At 57.5% G+C, this 24,141-nt stretch overlaps 3 protein-coding genes across 3 annotated transcripts; 2 read left to right on the top strand and 1 right to left on the bottom strand.

The window, feature by feature from the left end:
• Positions 1-818: 818 nt before the first annotated feature.
• Positions 819-6,546, top strand: LOC128847732 (zinc-binding protein A33-like). Its single transcript, XM_054047404.1, has 6 exons — positions 819-1,330; positions 2,413-2,508; positions 3,309-3,542; positions 4,063-4,085; positions 4,454-4,773; positions 6,203-6,546. Exons 1-6 carry the CDS (start codon positions 896-898, stop codon positions 6,247-6,249), a joined length of 1,155 nt encoding a protein of 384 aa, XP_053903379.1. The 5' UTR covers positions 819-895; the 3' UTR covers positions 6,250-6,546.
• A 1,813-nt stretch (positions 6,547-8,359) lies between these two features.
• Positions 8,360-15,073, top strand: LOC128847795 (nuclear factor 7, ovary-like). Its single transcript, XM_054047496.1, has 6 exons — positions 8,360-8,951; positions 10,462-10,557; positions 10,811-11,044; positions 11,403-11,425; positions 12,072-12,376; positions 12,809-15,073. The coding sequence occupies exons 1-6, from the start codon at positions 8,526-8,528 to the stop codon at positions 13,330-13,332; spliced, it is 1,608 nt and encodes a 535-aa protein (XP_053903471.1). The 5' UTR covers positions 8,360-8,525; the 3' UTR covers positions 13,333-15,073.
• Positions 15,074-16,145: 1,072 nt separating this feature from the next.
• On the bottom strand, positions 16,146-22,337 carry LOC128848400 (uncharacterized). Its single transcript, XM_054048370.1, has 5 exons — positions 22,226-22,337; positions 20,402-20,571; positions 19,729-19,861; positions 18,455-18,624; positions 16,146-17,055 (listed from the first exon to the last, which is right to left on the bottom strand). Exons 1-5 carry the CDS (start codon positions 22,320-22,322, stop codon positions 16,915-16,917), a joined length of 711 nt encoding a protein of 236 aa, XP_053904345.1. The 5' UTR covers positions 22,323-22,337; the 3' UTR covers positions 16,146-16,914.
• Positions 22,338-24,141: the final 1,804 nt, after the last annotated feature.

Here is a 24,141-nt window from a genome sequence, read left to right as displayed (position 1 = left end):
TGGTTTAGGGAGAGGTTGGATGGGGGTAGAGCAGGTGAGCCAGGACTCCTGGGTTCTTTCCCCAGCTCTGGGAAGGGAGTGGGGTCTAGTGGTTAGAGCAGGGGGGGCTGGGAGCCAGGTGTGACGAACCTGGACTGTTCTTAATGTGGTCTTTGAATGCTGAGCGGGGAGTGTTGGCTGGGAAGGTTGCAGGGGGGGTTGGCTAGGACGGTCTGCATTGGGGGATGGGAGATTGGCCTTGAGGGAGGATACCTGAGCATGTAACATGAGAACCCAGGAAGTTTGGAGGCCAGGTGACACCTTTGCCCGGGAAACTGGACAAAGGCTGGGGGGAGGAGACGCCTGGGAGAGTGCGAGTTTCAGGAGCTGGCTGGTGGAATGGAGGGGAGCCCAGACGGGGCTCTGACCCCCCAATGGGGCTGTGGTGTCCCTGGGGCCCCCAGATGGACCTAATTGTGGGGGGAACTGTTGTCTGTGCCTGCAAGACCTGCCTTGGACTGTGTGCCTGTCGTCTAAATAAACCTTCTGCTTTACTGGCTGGGAGTTAGGGTGAATCGCAGGAAGCCGGGGGTGCAGGGCCTTGTGTCCCCCCCACACTCCGTGACACCAGGACTCCTGGGTTCTCTCCCCAGCCCTGCGAGGGGAGGGAGTGGGGGCTAGTGAGTTAGAGGTGGGGGCGGGGGCAGGACTCCTGGGTTCTCTCTCCAGCTCCGGGCATTGCGTATGACTCGTGCAAAGAAGCTGAACTTTGGCCAGCCCGCGGAAGTGTGTTGGGCGGTGACAGCTGCCGGGTTCTCCTTTCCTCCGGCGGGGTGTGTACCGGGTGTGCGGGAACCGAAAGCAAAACCCCCAGAGCCTGTGACTCCGGCCGGCCCGGGGACAGTTCCGGGCGGCGATGGCGTCTGCCCTGGACGTGTCCAGCCTGGCCGAGGACCTGCTGTGCCCCATCTGCCTGTCCCTGTTCCGGGACCCCCGCATGCTGGAGTGCGGACACAGCTTCTGCGCCGCCTGCCTGGAGCCCTGCGTCCCCACGGGGCAGCGCCGCGGGCTGTGCCCCGAGTGCCGGCGCCCCTTCGCCCTGCGCAGCGCGGCCACCAACTGGGCCCTGTGCAGCCTGGCGGAGAAAGCCCGGCTGCTGCGACTGGACGAGGGGGCCCAGCCGGGCGGGGGCGGGGGCGGGTCTGGCTGGTCCATCTGCCCGGAGCACGAGGAGCCCCTCAAACTCTTCTGTAGCCAGGACAAGGGGCCCATCTGCGTGATCTGCCGGGACCTGCCCCAGCACCGCGGCCACGACTTCCTGCCCGTCAAAAACGCCGTCCAGAAATATCAGGTGAGGGCCAGGACGCCTGGGTTCTCTGGGAGGGGAGTGGGGTGTAGTGGTTAGAGCGGGGGGAGGGGCTGAGAGCCAGGACGCCTGGGTTCTCTGGGAGGGGAGAGGGGTCTAGTGGTTAGAGTGGGGGGAGCCTGAGAGCCAGGATGCCTGGGTTCTCTGGGAGGGGAGTGGGGTCTAATGGTTAGAGCTGGGGGTGTGTGCTGGGAGCCAGGATGCCTGGGTTCTCTGGGAGGGGAGTGGGGTCTAATGGTTGGAGCAGGAGGGCTGAGAGCCAGGACGCCTGGGTTCTCTGGGGTGGGAGTGGGGTCTAGTGGTTAGAACAGGGGGGCTGGGAGCCAGGATGCCTGGGTTCCCTAAGAGGAGAGTGGGGTGTAGTGGTTAGAGTGGGGGGGCCTGAGAGCCAGGACGCCTGGGTTCTCTGGGGTGGGAGTGGGGTCTAGTGGTAAGAGTGGGAGGGCTGAGACCCAGGATGCCTGGGTTCCCTGAGAGGAGAGTGGGGTGTAGTGGTTAGAGCAGGGAGGCTGAGAGCCAGGACGCCTGGGTTCTCTGGGAGGGGAGTGGGGTCTAGTGGTTAGAACAGGGGGGCTGGGAGCCAGGGCTCCTATATGTTCTCTGGGAGTGGGATCTACTGGGTTAGAAGATAGAGGCTGGAAGTCAGGACTTCTGGGTTCTATCCCCAGTTCTGGGAGGGGAATTTGGGGTCTAAGTAGGTCAAACTAGGCTGGGGGACACTGCCAGACTCTGTCCCCTGCACTGCTCCTGTCTCATTACATCCCCTGGGTGGCCAGTTCATTGAGGGGGGGGACTCCTTGCTGTGTCACTGGAGAATGGGTCTGAAATCAAGATGCAATTCAGTAAATACACGTGCAGTGTACTACACTGAGGAAGGAAAAAAATCAAATGCACGACTGCAAAACCAGGAACGACAGCAGTTCTGGGCGCTGCACTTCCGGAAAGATGTGGACAAACGAGAGAGAGCCCACAGGGGAGCAACAAAAATGATCAAAGGTTGAGAAAACCTGACCTGTGAGGAAGGGGTAAAAACCCCTCGCTGACGGGTGGGTTTCTCTGCTGCACAGGACAAGCTGAAGGCATCTCTCGTACCCCTGAAGGACAATCTGAATTCAGCCACTGAGGACCAGCGCCACCAGCAGGAGAACATAGCAGAGCTGGAGGTATTGCTAAGAGCCCCCTTGTATGGTTGAGATGGGGTCAGGCTTTAACCCACGTTTACGGTGTGGGCTCGCTGTCCCCTCCTAGTGGCTGGACCATGCACATAGGCCTAGGAGAGCGACGCCACGTACCTTAATGGTTCAAGCATTGGCAAGGAATTCAGGACACCTGGGTTCTATTCCTGGCTCGGCCACTGGATGACCTTGGGCCAGTCGTTGCCCCAATCTGTGCCTCAGTTTCCCTACCCATCAGACAGGGATTATGACACTGACTTCCTTCGGAAACCCCCCTTTTGAAAAATCAGCCTTTTCCACCGGTCTGGTTTTGTGACCAGCGCTCGTTAACAAAGGGCCAGTAGCCAAGACTCAGGATTATGGAGCAGACACAGAGGTTGGCAGAGCCAGGAAAACTTGTCCAGGGCGGCTAGATCTGAGGATGAAAAGTGCTAGGTATTATTATTGTTAGGAGTCCGTGACTGTCCCTAAGTTAACAGGCCCTGGCCCTTTAGCTCACCTTCCCTGCCAAACTTTTCCTGGTTTAGGAGACTTGTCGTGTCCAAACCCTGTTTCACACACAGTTTCGATTGTTCCAAATTTTTCTATAAAAAACATTTTGTCAAAAAAATTCCCATCTCGCTCCATTTTCCTGTGCTCACCCTCCCAGCCCCCCATGAGGTCAGGAAGTGCTGTTCTCTCCACTGTACAGTTGGGGAAACTGAGGCACCGATCGTCCTGCTTCCCGCACACGCTCCGTGGTGGGTGATGTGTTTTGAACCTGCCGCTGGTTTCTCCGCCCTCTGCAGAGCTGCGCCCAAGACCTCTTGGGGTATATCGCCAAGGAGTTTGGAGTTCTCCATCAGATCCTGCAGGAGAAGGAGAAGGGCATGAAAGAGACCGTGGAGAGGCTGAAGGAGGAGAACCGGGTGGAGATGGAGGAGAGGCTGAGGGAGCTGGATGAAGAAGTGACCTTTCGTAACGAGACCCTGTCCAGGGCCCGGGCGGGGCTGGACACCTCAGATCACATAGCCTTCCTCAGGGTGAGGCGGGATTTCATCTGCCAGGAGATGGGAACAAGACGGGGAGGTGCTGCATGACGGAGCTATGGGATGGGGCTGGGAGCCAGGACTCCTGAGTTCTATCCCTGGCTCCAGGATGGCAGTGGGGTCTAGTGGGTTAGAGCGGGGGGCGCTGGGAGCCAGGACTCCTGGGTTCTATCCCCAGCTCCAGGACAGCAGTGGAGTCTAGTGGGTTAGAGCGGCGGGCACTGGGAGCCAGGACTCCTGGAGTATCTGGGAGGGGAACAGGCTGTCAAGGCAGAAGCAGGTTAGGGGAGATGGGCAGGTGTATGATGCGAGGAACAGGCAACAGAAGGGGTATGGAGGGAAAGCAGCTGGGGACAGGTGGGGTTGGATGAAGCAGGGGTGGGAATTGGGGCTGAGCAGGGGAGGTGGGAAAGGACTGCCCCATAGGGCTGGTATCTCACCCACAAGGGGGCACGGCTTGTTACTGTGGTGGGTAGTTCCAGGGGCTAATTCTGTCACTTTCTCGCGCATCTAGGGCATCAAGGAGCTGATGAGAAGGTGAGTGTGTGTCTCCTCCCCCCCACATGCACACTTCTTTTTAGGTCTACTCGGTCTGTGTGTTCCTCTCTTTGTGTTAGTGACACACACACACAATCGCACATGGAGTCACACACACATCTGACCTCACACACAGAGATCTGTACACACACAATTGCACATGGAGTCACACACATCTGACCTCACACACAGAGATCTGTACACACACACACACACACACACACACACATGGAGTCACACACACATATGCCCGCACACACAGAGATCCATATGCGCGCGCACACACAAAGAGATCCGTATGTACACCGAGGGAGAGGTGTGTGTACACACACACAGGTGGCTGGTTTAGTATATTTCTCCCTCTGTAGAGTCCGGGAGGATCAGTCGAGCCGTGGTGGGGAGGAGGAAGAGGACGGTGCAAGTGACGAAGGGTCCAGCGGCGATGATGATGATTGGATTGATGAAGATGAAGATGTGGCTAATGGCGAGGAGGAGGAGGGAGATGAAGATGAGGATGTGGCTAATAGCGAGGAGGAGGAGGGAGATGAAGATGAGGATAACAGCGAGGAGGAGGAGGGAGATGAAGATGACAATGGGGATATCGTTGCTGTGGACCCGGGTCTCGAGGAATTCAAAGACTCGCTGGACTTTGAGGCCTGGCAAGAAATGCTGGGGACCATCCAAGCAGGTCAGGCTGGTTTCTCACCCTTGTCCTTGTGACGGGTTGTCACCCCCGGGCTGCAGTCTGGGAGCCGTGGGAACGGCTGTGACCCTAACCATTTAACTGGGCTGGCCCTTCTCATGCGGCTCCGCTGGTGGCTCAGTCAGCCTCTCCGGGCCCTGTTATCACCCAGCACGACAGCAGGTGGCGCCACGCACCCAACTAAGCTACCTGAGTGCTTTACCTAAGCCCCTCAAGGACATACAGGAGACAAGAGCCAATTTCCCAGCTCCCCAGCCCTGCACCCTTGCTGGTGTATGAACCCAGAATTATACCGTCTTGCACTGCACGGGGATCTGTACAATGCAAGCTCATTAATATAGTTGCTTTCCCCTCGATGTCGGAAAGATATGCACAACAAGCCTGTGTCCACCAAGCTGAGATTTTCCCAGGCACTTCACATAAAGACACGCTGGTTAAGATAAAACCTTTAAACAAGTGCATTAACTACAGAAGGAGAGATTTTAAGGGATTATAAGTGACAGCGAACAGATCAAAGCAGATTACCTGGCAAATAAAGAAAAACGCAAGCTAAACGTATTATACTAGATCGATAGGATTTGAATTCGCCATATCTCACCCTGACTGACGGTACGAGCAGGCTTGCAGATTCTTAAGGCACAAGGCACACATCTGCCTGGCAGCCTCGGTTCCCCTCCCCCGTTCCAAGTCCTTTGTCTTCCAGAGCTTCTTTCCCGTGTTGAGTTGTGGGGGAGTGAAGACCAGTCGTGATGTCACTCCTCACCTCATATAGTCTCTCCACACGGCGGGAATCCCTTTGTTTCAAGCTAAGTTCCCAGCCCAGTTTCTGGCAAAATACAGGCACCAAACTGGAATTTAGTGTCATGTGGTCTGGTCACATGTCCTTGCTGGGGCTTGGCAGCCATTATTCATAGGCTGGCTGAAACGTTTGCAGGAAGGCTAAGCTCTTCCATGGTCCATTGACTTTGTTGACGAGCCATCGGCACTGTCTAGCGTCTACATTGTTGTACCTGGAAGGCTAGTTGTGGGTGTGACCCAGAGTAAGCCCATTTGAAATACAGCTACACAGTCAATATTCAGATGCACAAATGATACATGCTTAAAAATAGGATAATCATATTCAGCAAATCATAACTTTTTCATAGCCACCTCACATGACACATCTTGTTCAAAATGCATCATTATTATGTCATAATCATGCCACTGTGATGAATATGGGGTGCAGTGTCACCATCCTATCTTTAGCAGACACCCGGGGTGGGGGAGCCAAGACCCACCCCAGAGGTGGCTGCATCTCAGCGCTGGGCGAGCCATCCCCATGTGGTGTCGCTGTGCGTCTGTTACCCAGCTGCCCCACCCCAGAGCTGGCTGCATCTCTGCAAGGTATCAATATCCAACTATTTTTCTTTTCTAGCCACTGTCCATGATGGGCCTGAGGTCACACCTATCACGTGGAACTGACGACCACCTGGGGTGCATCTGTGCGGCCGATCCCAGCCCTCGGCGATTCGGAGCTGCCATATATTTTGAGGAGTTGATTTGGTGGAGGGTAAAGCCACCAGGATCCAGCCTCTCTAGCCTGCCAGTGTGAGGGACAAGCCATGGAAATGTACCCGGATTGCCCAGCAGGCAGGACACCGGCATTTCACTGGGTGTTGCATGAGTAGCTGATTCTATCGAGTCTTTGGACGATATTGACCTGGTTACGAGGACATTTTCAAAGTGTATGAATCAAATAAACCAGAGCTCAGAACAGAACCCAGGAGTCCTGGCTCCCAGCCCCCCCTGCTCTAACCACTAGCCCCCACTCTCTTCCCAGAGTTGGGAAAAGAACCCAGGAGTCCTGGCTCCTAGCCCTCTCCTCCCTGCTCTAACCCACTGGCCCCCACTTACCTCCCAGAGCTGGGAAGAGAACCCAGGAGTCCTGGCTTCCCCCCCCCCCCCGCTCTAACCACTAGCCCCCACTCCCCTCCCAGAGCTGGGGAGAGAACCCAGGAGTCCTGGCTCCCGGACCCCCTGCTCTAACCACTAGCCCCCACTCTCTTCCAGGGGGTTGGGAAAAGAACCCAGGAGTCCTGGCTCCTAGCCCCCTCCCCCCTGCTCTAACCCACTGGCCCCCGCTTACCTCCCAGAGCTGGGAAGAGAACCCAGGAGTCCTGGCTCCCAGCCCCCGCCCCCCCACTCTAACCACTAGCCCCCACTCCCCTCCCAGAGCTGGGGAGAGAACCCAGGAGTCCTGGCTCCCAGCCCCCGCCCCCCCACTCTAACCACTAGCCCCCACTCCCCTCCCAGAGCTGGGGAGAGAACCAGGAGTCCTGGCTCCCAGGCTTCATGGCTTGTGGGGCAGTTTCAGGAAGGGGGGGGTGGAGTTTGCTCAGACTGTCCCCCCAAAATGACTTCACCATGACCCCCCCACATTGCCAGCACAGCCAGGGCAGCTGCCAGAGCCAATCACAGAGGTGCACGGTCATGTCCAGCAGCCTGGAGAGGCGAGGGTTACTGGGGGGAGGGGAGAAAGCAGACTGGTGCTGAGTCAGGGCTGGGGGGGGGGCAGGATGCAGGCACCTCGCAGCCACAGGAGGAATCGCTGAGTCAGCAGAGGAGGCGGGTCCTGCTGCAGCCTGGCCTCATTGCACTGCAGCCGGCTCCAGTGCCTCTGGGCTTGGGGGCAGAGACAGGGCAGCCCGGCCCCCGGGAGAAGGGACGTCCTGTCCCGGCCCAGCAGCGACCCGGCCCCCGGGAGAAGGGACGTCCCGGCCCAGCAGTGACCCGGCCCCCAGGAGAAGGGACGTCCTGTCCCGGCCCAGCAGTGACCCGGCCCCCGGGAGAAGGGACGTCCCGGCCCAGCAGCGTCCCGGCCCCCGGGAGAAGGGACGTCCCGGCCCAGCAGCGACCCGGCCCCCAGGAGAAGGGACGTCCCGGCCCAGCAGCGACCCGGCCCCCGGGAGAAGGGACGTCCCGGCCCAGCAGCGACCCGGCCCCCAGGAGAAGGGACGTCCCGGCCCAGCAGCGACCCGGCCCCCGGGAGAAGGGACGTCCCGTCCCGGCCCAGCAGCGACCCGGCCCCCAGGAGAAGGGACGTCCCGGCCCAGCAGCGACCCGGCCCCCGGGAGAAAGGACGTCCCGGCCCGGCCCAGCAGCGACCCGGCCCCCGGGAGAAGGGACGTCCCGGCCCAGCAGCGTCCCGGCCCCCGGGAGAAGGGACGTCCCGGCCCAGCAGCGTCCCGGCCCCCGGGAGAAGGGACGTCCCGGCCCAGCAGCGTTCAGGCCCCTAGGAGAAGGGACGTCCCGGCCCAGCAGTGACCCGGCCCCCGGGAGAAGGGACGTCCCGGCCCAGCAGTGACCCGGCCCCCGGGAGAAGGGACGTCCCGGCCCAGCAGTGTCCTGGCCCCCGGGAGAAGGGACGTCCCGGTCCAGCAGCGTTCAGGCCTCTAGGAGAAGGGACGTCCCGGCCCAGCAGCGACCTGGCCCCTGGGAGAAGGGACGTCCCGGCCCAGCAGTGACCCGGCCCCCGGGAGAAGGGACGTCCCGACCCAGCAGCGTTCAGGCCCCTAGGAGAAGGGACGTCCCGGCCCAGCAGTGACCCGGCCCCCGGGAGAAGGGACGTCCCGGCCCAGCAGCGTCCCAGCCCCTGGGAGAAGGGACGTCCCGGCCCAGCAGTGACCCAGCCCCTGGGAGAAGGGACGTCCCGGCCCAGCAGCGTTCAGGCCCCTAGGAGAAGGGACGTCCCCAGCCTGATGGCATCAGTCAGAGAAGTCTCCAGTTTCACGGAGGACCTGCTCTGCCCCATCTGCCTGTCCCTGTTCCGGGACCCCCGCATGCTGGAGTGCGGGCACAGCTTCTGCGCCGCCTGCCTGGAGCCCTGCGTCCCCAAGGGGCAGCGCCGGGGGCTGTGCCCCGAGTGCCGGCGCCCCTTCGCCCTGCGCAGGGTGGCCCTCAACCGGGCCCTGTGCAGCCTGGCGGAGAAAGCCCGGCTGCTGCGACTGGACGAGGGGGCCCAGCCGGGCGGAGGAGGGAGTTGGTATTTCTGCGCGGAGCATGAGGAGCCCCTCAAACTCTTCTGCAGCCAGGACGAGGGGCCCGTGTGTGTGATCTGCCGGGACCTGCCCCAGCACCGCGGCCATGACTTCCTGCCTGTCAAAAACGCCGTCCAGAAATATCAGGTGAGGGCCAGGACACCTGGGTTCTCTGAGAGGGGAGTGGGGTCTAGGGGTTAGAACATGCAGTGGGAGATGGGAACCAGGACACCTGGGTTCTCTGGGAGGGGAGTGTGGGGGGGCGGGAGCAGGGATGCCTGGGTTCTCTGGGCAGGGAGTGGGATCTAGGGATTAGAGTGTGCAGGGGGAGATAAGAGGCAGGACGCCTGGGTTCTCTGGGAGGGGAGTGTGGGGGCGGGAGCCAGGACACCTGGGTTCTCTGGGAGGGGAGTGGGATCTAGGGATTAGAGTGTGCAGGGGGAGATAAGAGGCAGGATGCCTGGGTTCTCTGGGAGGGGAGTTGAGGGGGGGCGGGAGCAGGGATGCCTGGGTTCTCTGGGAGGTGAGTGGGGCCTAGAGGTTGGGAGAGCATAGGGGTGGAACCAGGACTCCTGGGTTCTCTAGGCAGGGTCTAGTGGGTTCAATTCTACCCACCGCAGCCTGCCTCTGGCTGCTTCCCAGCCCAGCCTTTAATTCTGCCACTTCAAGCCCCGTGTGAACCCAGTGCCCCCATCCCCACATCAGAGCTTTCTGGGCTCCTCAGAGACAAGTCGAGACCCACATCAATGCTGATCACCACCAGCCACGTGTCAGTCCTGCCCCCACCCTGCACTTCGTCCCTCCCTGTCCCGCAACTGCAGGGGCTCCTCACCCCTCCCAGGCCTTGTGTTCGGGGGGGGGGGAGGGGGTGTGGACTGACCCATTGTTCATAGGGGGCGCAGGGAGTGGCTCATCAAGGGGGGGGGGTGAAAAGGCCCATTGCTCTGAGCAGGGGAGTGGACTGGCCCATTGTTCATGATGGGAGAGGTGGATAGATTCACCGCTCATGGGGATGGGGGGGCTGGTTGGAGGTGGGAGCAGTCTGAACCATTGCTTCCAGGAGGGGGAGGAGTGGACTGATCCACTGCTAAGAGGGGAGTGGACTGACTGACCCCTTGTTCACAGGAGGGGAGTAGAGTAGAGGAGAATGGAGTGACCCAAGCTAGGAGAGAGAGAGAGAGACAGAGCAGAGCACTCCATTGCTCACAGGAGAGGAAGGGGGAGTGGACTGACCCATTATCACAGGAGGGAAAGAGGGGAGAGAGGACTGACCTATTGCTCATGGTTGGAAGTGGACTGACCCATTGTGAGGGGAGTGAGAGCAGTCTGACCCATTGCTCCCAGTGGGGTGGGGGGAGTGGACTGACCCATTCCTGGAACTGTCAGGCTCTTTCTGCTCCCTCCTCCCCTACCTGAAAACTCCTCTTGGCTGCTGGGGGAGTGGGGCGGGGGAAGGTAGTACACTCTGCCTGTCACCTGCAGCAGCTCTGATTGGCTGCCCATCCCTGGGAGGCAGGGATTTGGGGAAGGGCAGCCAATGGGAAGGGCTGGGCAGGGCTGAAATTCCCAGGAGGGAGCTGGGACTGAAATCCCACTGCCGGGTGAGGAATCTCGATGGGGTGGCTCCAACTGGTGACCCCGGATCTCTGCTGCCCAGGAACAGCTCAAGGCGTCTCTGCAGCCCCTGGAGGAAGGTCTCAAGAGGCTGATGCGGAGCCGGTGCCGCCAGCAGGAGAACGTAACAGAGCTGGAGGTAGGAGGCGGGATACCGGGCTAGATGGGCACATGGGCTTCATCCAGGGAGGGAGAGACTGCGGGGTTGTATCCCCAGCCCTGGGAGGGGAGTGGGGTCTAGTGGTCAGAGCAGGGAGGGGGGCTGGGAGCCAGGAATCCTGGGTTCTATCCTCAGCTCTGGAATAGGCCTTGGTGTAGAAGTGGGTCTGGTGCTGACGGCTCAGACGCCCACTCAGGTCTCCATCCTCCCCCCCCACCCCCGCCTCACCTAGAGCTGCTCCGAGTCCCTGTTGGACCACATCTCGGGAGAGTTCGAAAAGATGCACCAGCTGCTGAGTCTGCGGGAGCTGGGCCTGAAGGAGGCGCTGGAGCGGCAGCAGAAGAAGAACCTGGCCCAGATGGAAGAGAAGCTCCAGGAGCTGAATGGGAAAGTGGCGTCCTGGACCGAGACCCTCTCCAGGGTACGCGTGGGGCTGGAGCGCAAGGACAACATCGGCTTCCTCAAGGTGAGGGGAAGGGCCAGACCTTGGTGGGGGGAGGGTTGGGAGGGGGCAGGGAAGGCTGGAGGGGGACAGAGCTAGCATGGGGGACGGGTTAGGGCTTTGGAGGGGGCAGGGGAGAAGAGCTGGGGTTTGGGTGCCAGCAGAGATGGGTCAATGGGGGTTGATAGGACTGCAAGGGAACAGAGATGGGGATGGGGACCAAAACTTGGTCCAGAGAGGAAATAATCATCCTATTGACTGGGGTGAGGCAGCAGTTATGGGGCTGAGGAGCAGAGTTTTGCCCATGGACAGAGGTGGGGGGAGGCGGAGGTAGCTCCTCTGGGGATTGACTCATTCCCATCCCTTTTCTCCTCTCATCCAGGATGCCAAGGAGCTAATGGAGAGGTGAGTATCTTTGGGTTTGTCCCCACGCCCAAAATTTCCATACAAAAGTTTGAGTTCATTGGTCACCTTCAGGGTTCAATCCAGGGTCCACTAGACCTAGGAGCAGGGGCCACTACAGTGTGAGTGACAGGAGTGAGTCCATCAAGCAGTGATAAGCTTTTCTCTCACATGAACCAGCGCATGCTAAACTCCATCACTTGAGCTCCAGGAGTACCACCCTTACCTGGTAGCAATAGTAGGTTATTATCCTCTCATGAGCACACAGCGAGCTCTGAGCTCTACCGCTTGACATACGGGAGTAGCACCATTAACTAGTAGCTTTAGTAGGCTTTTGTCTCCTTCTGCAGGCCAGCTGACCACACACGCCAGACATTACACTTGAGCTAAAGCAGTAACACCGCTAGCTGGCAGCGGTACACAGGCCAGTATCCTCATGACACCATTGGTTGATAGTGGTAGGTAGGCAATTATCCTTGTGACCCCATTGGCTGGCAGCAGTAGGTAGGCCGTTATCCTTGAGACCCCATTGGCTGATGGTGGTGGGTAGGGCTGTTGCCTTCATGACCCCATTGGTTGTTGGTGGTAGGCCCTTATCCTCGAAAACCACACTAGGGCCACTCACGCCAACCCACAAGCTTCTCCACAGAGTCCGTGCGGGGCAGGGAGTCCAGGGGAAGGAGATGGAGAAGACAGACCAGGTGGAGGCAGAAGAGGAATTGAGAACCAGTGACGATGACACCGATGAATGTGAGAAAGAGGAGGAAGGGGAAGAGGACGAGGAAGATGAGGAACCTGAGGTGGAAGAGGAGGAAGAAGAGGAGAGGGCCGAGGAAGAAGAGGTTAAGGAAGAGGAAGACGATGGAGTGGTGCCTGTGGACCTGAACCTTGGGGAGTTTAAGGGACCTCTGCAGTTCTACGCCTGGAAGGAGCTACTGGGGATAGTCCACCCAGGTGAAGTGACCGTACTCGACCTCTGTGCTGTGGGGAGCGGGGCGGGAGATCAGCAGGGGGCGCTGGAGGCTGAGGAGGAAGAGGCAAAGGAAGAGGAAGATGAGGGGGTGGTGCCGTTCCCATGATATTGCTTTGCATGCCCCCAGTGTTGGAAAAAGCAACCCTGACTCTGCTCCCTGCAGCACAGCGCCCCCTAGTTCTGCTTTGGGGTATTGGGGTCAGCATTGACTGTGAGGAAAGAGCGCCCCCTACCGAACCCCCTACCATGCTCCCTACAACACAGTGCCCCCAAGTGCTCCCATGGGGCCAGCACTGACTTGGGGGAGAATATCTCTTTAATTGATGGGGAATCCCCCTCCCCTGCTGCCAATACAGGGCATATGAGACACAACCCAGCCATTAACCCCTTCTTCTCCCTCTCTCCTCCCGCAGTGCCAGCCTGCATCACCCTGGACTGCCACTCGGCCCACCCCAGCCTTGTCCTCATTGAGGAAGCCACCGGCGTCAAGTTCAGCCCGGGCCGGCGGTTCTGGCGCCGTAAGCCCCAGCGCTTCACGGCCAGCCCCTGTGTGGTGGGGCGGGAGGGCTGTGCGGGCGGCCGGCTCTACTGGGAGGTGCGGGTGGGCGACAATCCCGACTGGGTGGTGGGCGCTGCCCGGAGGTCCGTGAAACGCAAGAGACGTCTCAGCTTCCGGGCCAGGGAAGGGGTGTGGGCCATCGAGCGGCGAGGGGGGCAGTACCGGGCCCTGACGGACCCCCGCCTCACCCTGTCCGTCTGCGGGAGGCTGGAGAAGGTGGGGGTGTATCTGGACTTCGAAGGAGGCCAGTTGTCCTTCTACAACAGCTCCAGCTTGACCCATCTGCACACCTTCCAGGACTCCTTCGCGGAGGAGATAGTTCCCTTCCTGAGCACCCAGTCCAACAAGCCCCTCTCCATGTGGGACCTGGATCTCTGACACCCATGTCCCTTGCCCCATCGCCCTGGGCCAGCCAGTCCCCCGACCCTGGGGCCTGATCGGAGCCACCTTGGTGCCATGGCCAAGTTGCCCCACATCGCCCTCTGCTGATGTGCCTGAGTCCTACACCTGGACGGATTCTTCTCTACTCAGTTCCTGAGGCCCGAGTAGTCTTGGCTTATCCGCCAATGACAGGGGCCAGTTAATAGCAGGATCAGTGATGATGGCTTCAGGAACCCTTCCACAGAACCCGCCAACATCCCACCATCTTGTTTTATCCAACCCAACAGCCCTGGGATTCGAACCCGCAACCTAGAACAAAGGCAATTTTGGCTGTAAGTCGGTGACATCCTGACTTATTCGCTAGCTGGGGTGGTTCACACCAGCTGAACCTCTAGCTTGTTGCTGGTTCTTTGTTCTCAGCAGCCCCTGGGTGCATGGTCCGGCCATTTCCCCGGTGAGATGTAACCTTAAATAGGAAGCATTCAATGGCAATTCATTTGGTTTCCTTTGAGAATTGCTGGTTCATTCGTCCCGTTGGTGCTCCACAGAGGTCAGAGCATCCGAGTTAAGAGTTTCAGACTTTCTGGGCTAATTGGAGTTACTCCGGATTTGCACCAGTAGAACACTGGGGAAGTCAGCAGAGTTGCTTTGCAGTCACACCAACATAAATCTGATGTGGTTCCTTGACTGGCTCCTCATTACACCCCAGTGTAAACCTGGAGTAATCCTGTTGGCCTTTCTGCAGTTATTCCTCACATACATCCCAATAAATCCATTGAACTAAATCCATCCGTTTATTACTCCGTTACGCCGGTGGGAACCTGGAGTGATTGAACTGAGTCGACCTCTCTTACTCTGGGTTTACAAGTGTAAATCTAGTGAAGCTGCTGGACTTACTTCACTTTAGGCTAGCATACTTCGAAAGTACACACTGCTGGCTGACGTGGAGTCACTCTGGGTTTACACTGGGGGTCACTGAGATCAGACTCCAGCCCTGATTCCATGGACTCTGGAAGGGTCAGTCTGGATGTACACGTCAGATTCTGGATTCCTGATTATATAGGTTCAAGTCCCATATAGGATTATGCATCTTCTTGCCTTCCCTGGGGGAGAAACTGCTCTCTCTGGCATCTGTCAGATGAGTAAAGCTATGAATCTGTGACATGCCCCCCCCAAGCTGCCCAGCCCCTGAAGAAGGTGGGAAATTGTACCCTCACGGATGAGCCGTTGCAGACTGCTGACGTGCCACTTTGAGTGAGTTGTGAGGTTCCCAGGGGAAATGGGTCTCCCGCCGTCTCTTGGCAATGAACGCTGAAGATGTTCTGGGCTGGAAGTTAATGGTGCCAGATGGCCCCTTGGTGCGACTGGGCGGAGCTCAGTTGCATCCAGCGCTGACTTGCACCACTCGGGGCTCTGGCTCCATGGGCCGCAATGGAGCGACGTCCGAATGACACTAGCTGCGGATCTAGCCCAGGGAGGGCTGCCGCTGTGCGCTCTTGACCTCACAGACTGACTGGATACAGAGGCGGGAACGTCTCTTCCTAGGAAATCAGGGCCAAGTGAAGCCCTCATGTAAGTGGCTTGAACTCCATTGAATCAAGGGTTGTTCGCCACCAGCAGGGAATTTGGCCTGGAATCTGTCATGTGTTGCAACACGTAGGAAGACATACCCACACGGCCTAAGGCAAAATGAACAAAGAGACACTCACGCCTTCTGTTAGTTGCCCTTCAACCTGGTTTCCTGGCAAAGAGGTCATGTCAGAGAAACTCAGTATCGTTTTTTTATGAGTGCCCCGGTTAGGTAAATAAAGGTTACTGTGTTGACATAATACACTCAAAGGAAAGTTGGCATCACATATGGATGGCATTTGACTTAGCCCTGCACGACATCCCAAGTCAAGAATTAGCCCTAGGCGAAAACCAATGCAGCCCACATCCAATGGCTTAAAAACTGGCTTGCTGATAGATCCCCCAAAGTAATTTTTGCTGGGAATTGTCATCTAATAGGGGTGTTTCTAGTGGGGTTCCCCAGGGACCAATGCTAGGTAATATCTGTATCAATTGAGCTGGAAAAACCCCATAAATCAGGGGTGGGGAAACTACAGCTTGAGGTGCAGGGTCAGGGCTGCACCACACGACTCCCAGAAGCCACAGCATGGCCCCACTCCTGCTACTATCTGCTCCAGTGGCCTCCTCCAGCACGCCAATGGGACCTGCATGGCCATTGCCTGCGTGTAAGAGCCGGAGAAGGGACATGCCGCTGCTTCCGGGAGCCGCTTGAGGTAAGTGCCGCTGGGAGCCTGCACCCCAGAGCGTCTCCCCACACCCCAACCCCCTGCCCCAGCCTGATCCCCTTCCCTCCCTACAAACCCCTCGGTCCCAGCCCAGAGCACCCTTCTGCACCCCAAACTCCTCATCCCCAGCCCCACCCGAGAGCCCGCACCCCAAGCCAGAGTCCTCACCCCCCCGCCCCGCTCACCCACTCCAGCCCAGAGCCCCCTCCTGCACCCTGAACTCCTCATTTCTGGCCCCACCCCACAGCCCGCACCCCCTGTCAGAGCCCTCACCCCCTCCCGCACCTCCAGCCCCAATTTTGTGAGCATTCATTGCCCGCCATACAATTTCTATTCCCAGATGTGGCCCTCGGGCCAACCAGTTTGCCCACCCCGGGCTACAGTGTAGCTCAGCAACACACACACACACACACACACACACACACACACACACGATTCCCTCCAGCACTCCCACAGTCGTCTGCCAGCTCAGGACAATACCGAGCCTCGTGTGTCAAAAGTCTTCTGACTGCAGTATGAAAAGAGACAAATTGGTTTCTTTATTCAAGCAACATTACCAAGTTACAGTGGGCCAGGCAGATGGCATGGGGAGGCCAGGCCAGGAGGGATCCCAGCGGCGGGAGAGGTGGGAGATGTGGGGAGCACGGGGTGGGGTGGGGATCCCCGCAGTGGGAGAGGTGAGAGATGTGGAGAGCGCAGGGCAGGGTGGGGATCCCGGCAGTGGGAGAGGTGGGCGATGTGGGGAGTGCAGGGTGGGGTGGGGATCCCCACAGTGGGAGAGGTGAGAGATGTGGGGAGCGCAGGCCGAAATGGGGATCCCAGCAGTGGGAGAGGTGGGAGATGTGGGGAGCACAGGGTGGGATGGGGATCCCCGCAGTGGGAGAGGTGAGAGATGTGGGGAGCGCAGGCCGGAATGGGGATCCCAGCAGTGGGAGAGGTGGGAGATGTGGGGAGCGCAGGGTGGGGTGGGGATCCCAGCAGTGGGAGAGGTGGGAGATGTGGGGAGCGCAGGCCGGAATGGGGATCCCAGCAGTGGGAGAGGTGGGAGATGTGGGGAGCGCAGGGTGGGGTGGGGATCCCAGCGGCAGGAGGAGGGGGTAGGCAGACAGATTCCAGTCTCCAAGAGAGCTGGTGAGTTTTAGGGCAACTGGGTTTAGAGGCTGCAGGGGGAGGGAAGTGGGAGAGGGGAACAGGTTTGCTTTAACTTCTGGAGGTGAAGGATTTGGGGGAGTCGCCCACTTAGGAGCCTGCCTCAGTTTCCCCAATGGCCTCCGCTCAATGGTCACTATTTGCTGTAATTGTAACGCTCGATGGCGTAGCAGATTAAGGCGACCAGCTCCCAGTATTCCTCGAAGGAGATGAGCTGATTCTTGTCTGTATCCAGTTTCTTCAACAGGTCCTTCCCCGCCTCTGTGCTCTGCACATCCTGAAACACAAGGGAGACATGGCAAAGCCGCGGTGCGGGAAGCAGTTGGCCAATGAAGGCGGCTACTGGTGAGGGGGAGTGTGTTGTGGTGCCCCCTGCTGGAGGGAATCAAACCTGCTCTCTCTCTGTGTGTGTGTGTGTGTGTGTGTGTGTGTGTGTGTGTTGCTGAGCTTCAAGCGAGAGGCAGAGGTGGATAAAGGAGGGGTGAATTAAGAATTAAAGGGCATCATCAGAGCTGGTGGCAGGAAAGGGGGAGCCCAGGTCCAGGCTAGCAGGGGACTGCAGGTGAGGCTAGACGGGCACTGACAGAGCTGGGGTGAGGGAGCCCAGGGCTGGGATAGCAGCAGGGGGCTACGGGTCGGGTTTGAGAGGCACTGGCAGAGCTGGGGCAGCAGGGGGCTGCGGGTCGGGAGTGAGGGGCACCGGCAGAGCTCCCTTTGCCATCAGTGAGCAGTTGGCAATTGCTGGTGCCTTGGGGTGCGAGTAGGGTGACCAGATGCCAAAGATGAAATATCGGGACACCGGGGGGGTGGAGCAAAAAAAAAAAAAAGGCACCAGAGCGCACCCCCCGCCCCGCCGTAACCCTCTGCAGCTGCTGGCTGCGCCCCCCGGCTCTGCAATCAGAGATGCCCTAAAAACCAGCCTCCCTCCCGGCACGGGCTTGTCCCGCCTCCGCACACAAAGGCTGGTGCAGGAGGCGAAGTCCCGGGGGGTGGGGCCGGGAAGGTTGCAGGAGCAGGGGGCAGCGAGAACCCACCCGGGGACGGGAGAGCCCCGCAAAGGAGGCACAGACCCCCCGTTCCCCACCCTGTAGCTGCCATAAGCTCAGTGAACAAACCGGAGCGCTCCCCCCTCGGTGTGTGTGGGACTGCCGAGCCGAGCCACTTCCTTCTTCCCCCGCCGCCTCCGCTCCACTCATGGGCGGGAGGTTTCGGGTTTCAGCGCCCGCGCCCCGGACCCCCCACAGCCGCCGCGCCAAGAGAGAGGCGCGGACTCGGTGCAACTGCCCGACCCTCCTCCTTCCATCCCCCCTCCACACATCCCTCCTCCGCTGGCCTCCGGGCGCAGCTGCTGCACCGCACCACCCTCTTAATCTTCATGGCGGCCGCGCCACACACGCTGGTGTCCGGCCTCCCTCCAGCACGTGCGCCGCCGCCACACAGCGAAGAGGCGGGGCCAGGGCGGGGATTTGGGGAGCTATCCAATGGGGGAAGGAGGGGGCGGAGTCGGGGTGGGGTGGGCGCGAGCCGGAGCTTCTTTGTGCAGTGTCCCGACCAAACATCGGTCGGGGTGTCCCGACCAAACATCGGTCGGGACGCGGGACAAACAAGGAAATATCGGGACAGTCCCATAAAATCGGGACGTCTGGTCACCCAGGGTGCGAGTCGCTGGGTCTCACCGTGAGCTGATGGCTCAGCTCGTTGTTGAGCAACTTCTGGAAAGCCGCCTGGTCCAGCGCCTGGGCTCCGCCTTTGTCCTTGGCGTATTTGTAGAAGCTGCCCACGATGGCATGGAGGCCTTTCTCCAGCTCAGAGTCCTTCCCAGCCGTCTCGGCCGGCTTCCTTCCACCTGCAAAGCAAAGGCAGACGCCGCCTTTAGGGTCCCACCAGCCCCAGAGACCTCAGCCAGGGGCCCATGTCTTGGCCTTGCTGGGGAATATCTGCTTGTGCAACAGTGACCTCTGCTGGAGATAGCCAGACACACTCAAGTATAGGATAGATAGATTAGCTAGAGGGGGTGTCTGGGATAGATAGATAGATTAGCTAGAGGGGGTGTCTGGGATAGATAGATAGATTAGCTAGAGGGGGTGTCTGGGGATAGATAGATAGATATAGATAATCAGTAGTTCACAGTCAAGCTGGAAGGGCATATTGAGTGGAGGCCCCCAGGGATCTGTTCTGGGTCTGGTTCTGTTCAATATCTTCATCAATGATCTGGATAATGGCACAGAGATCACTCTTGTAAAGTTTGCGGACAATACCAAGCTGGGAGGGGTTGCAAGTGCTTTGGAGGATAGGATTAAAATTCAAAATGATCTGGATAAACTGGAGAAATGGTCTGAAATTCAGTGAGGACAAATGCAAAGTACTTCACTTGGGAAAATGGGAAATGACTGTCTAGGAAGGAGTACTGCGGAAAGGGATCTGGGGTCACAGTGGACCACAAGCTAAATATGAGTCAACAGTGTAACACTGTTGCAAAAAAAAGAGAACATCATTCTGGGCTGTATTAGCAGGAGTGTTGTAAGCAAGACATGAGAAATAATTCTTCCACTTTACTGAGGATAGGACAAAAAGCAACGGGCTTAAATTGCAGCAAGGGAGGTTTAGGTTGGACATTAGGAGAAACTTCCTGTCTGTCAGGGTGGCTAAGCACCGGAACAAATTATCTAGGGAGGTTGTGGGTGGGGATCCCAGCAGCGGGAGAGGTGGGAGATATGGGGAGCACAGGTTGGAATGGGGATCCCGACAGCGGGAGGAGGGGGTAGGCAGACAGATTCCAGTCTCTGAGAAAGCTGGTGAATTTTAGGGCAACTGGGTCTAGAGGCTGCGGGGGGAGGGAAGTGGGGGAGGGGGACAGGTTTGCTTTAACTTCTGGAAGTGAAGGATTTGGGGGAGTCGCCCACTTAGGAACCTGCCTCGGTTTCCCCACTGTCCTCCACTGAACTCTTACGTTTGCTGTAATTGTTACACTGGATGGTTTGGCAGACGAAAGCGACCAGCTTCCAGTATTCCTCGAAGGAGATGCCCTTCTTGTCTGCATACTTCTTCAACAGGTCCTTCCCCGCCTCTGTGCTCTGCACTTCCTGAAACACAAGGGAGACATGGCAAAGCCGCGGTGTGGGAAGCAACTGGCCAGTGAAGGCGGCTACTGGTGGGGGGCAGAAGGGGAGATGGCTCCTGCTGGAGGGAATCACACCTGCTACATGGGTATGTGTGTGTGTGTTTGTGTTGCTGAGCTACAAGCTAGAGGCAGAGGTGGATAAAGGGGGGGTGAATTAAGGGGCATCATCAGAGCCGGTGGCAGGAAAGGGGGAGCCCAGGGCTGGGCTAGCAGGGGCTGCAGGTCAGGACCGAGGGGCACCGGCAGGGCTGTGATAGCAGGGGGTTGTGGTCGGGAGTGTGGGGCACCAACAGAGCTGGGGTGAGGGAGCCCAGGGCTGGGATAGCAGCAGGGGGCTACGGGTCGGGTTTGAGAGGCACTGGCAGAGCTGGGTGGGGGAGCCCAAGGCTGGGGCAGCAGGGGGCTGCGGGTCAGGAGTGAGGGGCACCGCCAGAGCCCCCTTTGCCATCAGTGAGCAGTTGGCAATTGCTGGTGCCTTGGGGTGCGAGTCGCCGGGTCTCACCGTGAGCTGATGGCTCAGCTCGTTGCTGAGCAACTTCTGGAAAGCCGCCTGGTCCAGCGCCTGGGCTCCGGGCGGGCCCTTGGCGTATTTGTAGAAGCTGCCCACGATGGCATGGAGGCCTTTCTCCAGCTCAGAGTCTTTCCCAGCCATCTTGGCTGGCTTCCTTCCACCTGCAAAGCAAAGGCAGACGCCGCCTTTAGGGTCCCACCAGCCCCAGAGACCTCAGCCAGGGGCCCATGTCTTGGCCTTGCTGGGGAATATCTGCTTGTGCAACAGTGCCCTCTGCTGGAGATAGCCAGACCTGCTCACCTGTAGGATAGATAGATAGATAGAGGGGGTGTTTGGGGCTAGGTAGATAGGTAGAGTGGGTGTTTGGGGATGTGTATCTAGATTAGATAATCAGTGGTTCACAGTCAAGATGAAAGGGCATATAGGGGAGGCCTCCAGGAATCTGTTCTGGGTCTGGTTCTGTTCAATATCTTCATCAATGATCTGGATAATGGCACAGAGATCACTCTTGTAAAGTATGCGGACAATACCAAGCTGGGAGGGGTTGCAAGTGCTTTGGAGGATAGGATTAAAATTCAAAATGATCTGGACAAACTGGAGAAATGGTCTGAAATTCAGTGAGGACAAATGCAAAGTACTTCACTTGGGAAAATGGGAAATGACGGCCTAGGAAGGAGTACTGCGGAAGGGGTTCTGGGGTCACAGTGGACCACAAGTTAAATATGAGTCAACAGTGTAACACTGTTGCAAAAAAAAGAACATCATTTTGGGATGTATTAGCAGGAGTGTCATAAGGAAGACCCGAGAAGTAATTCTTCCACTCTACTCTGCGCTGATTAGGCCTCAGCTGGAGTATTGTGTCCAGTTCTGGGCGCCACACTTTGGGAAAGATGTGGACAAACTGGAGAAAGTCCAGAGAAGAGCAACAAAAATGATGAAAGGTCTAGAAAACATGAGCTATGAGGGAAAATTGAAAACACTGGGTTTGTTTAGTCTGGAGACGAGAAGACTGAGGAGGGACATGATAACAGTCTTCGAGTATGTAAAAAGTTGTTGTAAAGAGGAAGGTGATAAATTGTTCTCCTTAACCTCCGAGGACAGGACAAGAAGCAATGGACTTAAATTGCAGCAAGGGAGGTTCAGGTTGCACATTAGGCAAAACTTCCTAACTGTCAGAGTGGTGAAGCACTGGAATAAATTGCCTAGGTAGGTTGTGGAATCTCCATCACTGGGGATTTTAAAGAGCAGCTCAAACACCTGTCACGGATGGTCTAGATAATACTTAGTCCTGCCCCAGTGCAGGGGACCTGGGATAGACGATCTCTCTAGTCCTACAGTTCTACAACTCTATGGTCACTAAGTCAAGGATTCGGAGCTGTGCACAGGAAGTGAGGAGATTAGTCACCCTTTCTCTAGCTTTTTCTCCACTCTTCTGAAAATCTCCACGCTCTTTAAAAACATGGATTGAAAAAGCCTCAAAAGCACCGTGCACTGCATTGGACTGGTGGGCGCCATGAGAGGGCAGTGAAGACAAGGGCTGAGATGAGATTAGGACCCACCTCCGCAGCCTCCCGCAAGTCCTGTGCTCCAACCCCCAGGTCCCTCCCCTGTCCCTCAGCTAGGAATAGGAGCTGGGGAGTCCTGGTTCCCAGCCCCGCTGCTTTAATCCCCTAGACCCCACTCCCCTCCCAGAGCTGGGGACAGAACCCAGGAGTCCTGGCTCCCAACCTTCCCTGCTCTAATCCCCTAATTATTGCATCTTCTTGCTCTAAGAGTCTCTCCAACTCCCAACCTGAGTGGCAGGGGGAAACCTACCTCCACAGGATGACAGCCCGCAGCCTCGTTCTCGTCTCTCTCTGTCGGGCCCTTCCCCGGAGCAGTCAGTTAATGTCGCCTTGCTTCTGGCTCTCATTCAAGTCCAACCTCTTGTTAGGCAACTAGTCCCACTTGCATGGAAAACCACTCCCCATCTCCTGAGCCCGAGCGCTGGACGACTGCTGGCGTCTCTCCCAGCCAGAGATAACACCGGCGCTGACTCATTAGAGCACCTGGGGAGCTGGAGTTTGAACTTTGTTTGCCCCTCACAGGTCTCTCTACCCTTCGCCTCAACGGCGCGTCCCATGGCAGGGTGGCCTTTGGCAGTGCCACTAGGGGGCGCCACTAGGGACGTGGCGGAGGGAGGCTTTGAACCCTTTGCCTTGCGGCTGCTGACACACAAGGGTCTGCCCGTGTCAGTGAACAGAGGGGTCCTCCTCGCACTGCAGCAGTAGAAGGTTCCTGGGGGGCTCCCAGTGGCCACCGCTCGCTTCTCTTTCCAGCCGCTGGGAACTCATTGTGCCTTTGTCCACTAGATGAAGGAGCCCTCAGCTAGCAGAGATGCTCTCCCGCTCTTGGACCAGAGATCTTCTCCCGCTGTAGGGAGCTGTAGACCATGATCAAGCCACCTCTTAACCTTCTCTGGGGTCAACCAAACAGACTGAGCGCCTCCATCTTCCAGACCTCGAATCATTCTTCTTAGAATCATAGACATGTCGGGCTAGAAGGGCCCTCGAGACGTCACCCTTTAACCTTTCCCCCCAAGTCAGGTTTTCTCCACCTTTGATCACTTTCGTTGCTCCCCTCTGGACTCTCTCCGACTTGGCCACCTCTTTCCTAGAGGGTGACGTCCAGAACTGGACACTCTTGGGCGCGTGAGGCAGGGGACGGAGTCACACGTCTACCCACTTTAGGCTGCATCAAATTTTGCCCAGGCTATTAGACAGATGAGGTGGGGGAGGCCATATATTTTACTGGACAGCAACAGAAGATGACCTCCCACACCTGGTCTCTCAGGTAGAATTATTGTTGTGTCTGGACATGCATTGATGCCAGATGAATAATGACAGACAAGATGAAATAGGTAAATAGGCCTGTTACCACACTCCGGAACACGGAGAAACCTTTCCACCTTCCATGACAGTCATGGCCTCGCACGATCTCCTGGTCTGATCCTTCGGTCCCATCCTTCAGCTTCCGGTCTGGCGCTTCGCCAGTTTTGGGCCCACGTTCCCTTGGATTCTTGTGCCGTTTCACATTCCCCATTGTTCAGCTTTTCTCCGATTAGCATTCACCACAGGACGCACTGCTTTTCACATAGTCCATGGAATACATCTATACACGTTTCAGTTATCTAACATCTACTGTTTTCTGTGCCGAGTTATCCCGGGCGCCCTGTTTCTCAGCCTTCCCAGCAAAGGGGTTTTTATTTATTATTATGTTTATGTACCTGTTACTTCCATCTTCCAGCACGACACATTGCTCACCACAACAGCACTAATAGCATCCTAAGTCAGCAATTTGATATCAAAGAAGAATTGGCAAAAACACTCTGGTGTTTCCTTATCTCTACTCATTATTACACCTTATCAAAAATGTAACGATCAACTCTCTTCCTTCCTTAGAATTCAGCAAACCTTCATTGTTCTTACAGGATACGTACGTTTCCCCGTTCGACCCTTTAATCTATTAGAAGGGGGGTTTGGAGCGCAGTGTCATTTTTTAATAGCAACATTTCTTTATCTTCTGCAAACGCAGCTTTGTCAGGGACTTTTTGTTTCTGAGTCCAAAACCTGCATTTGTTTATTGCCAAATCTTGTCAGTGGTTTTCTTTTGCTGTTATAAATTCTGAGGGCCTTTGGGCTTTAGTTGTCCCCCAACACCATACTCCAGCTGAGGTCTCCCCCAGGTTGAGC

The sequence above is a fragment of the Malaclemys terrapin genome, chromosome 13 (assembly GCF_027887155.1).
Source record: "Malaclemys terrapin pileata isolate rMalTer1 chromosome 13, rMalTer1.hap1, whole genome shotgun sequence".
Classification (NCBI taxonomy): Eukaryota; Metazoa; Chordata; order Testudines; family Emydidae; genus Malaclemys; species Malaclemys terrapin.
The sequence above is the reverse complement of the archived record's forward strand: the minus strand, read 5'-3'. Positions and strand labels throughout refer to the sequence as shown.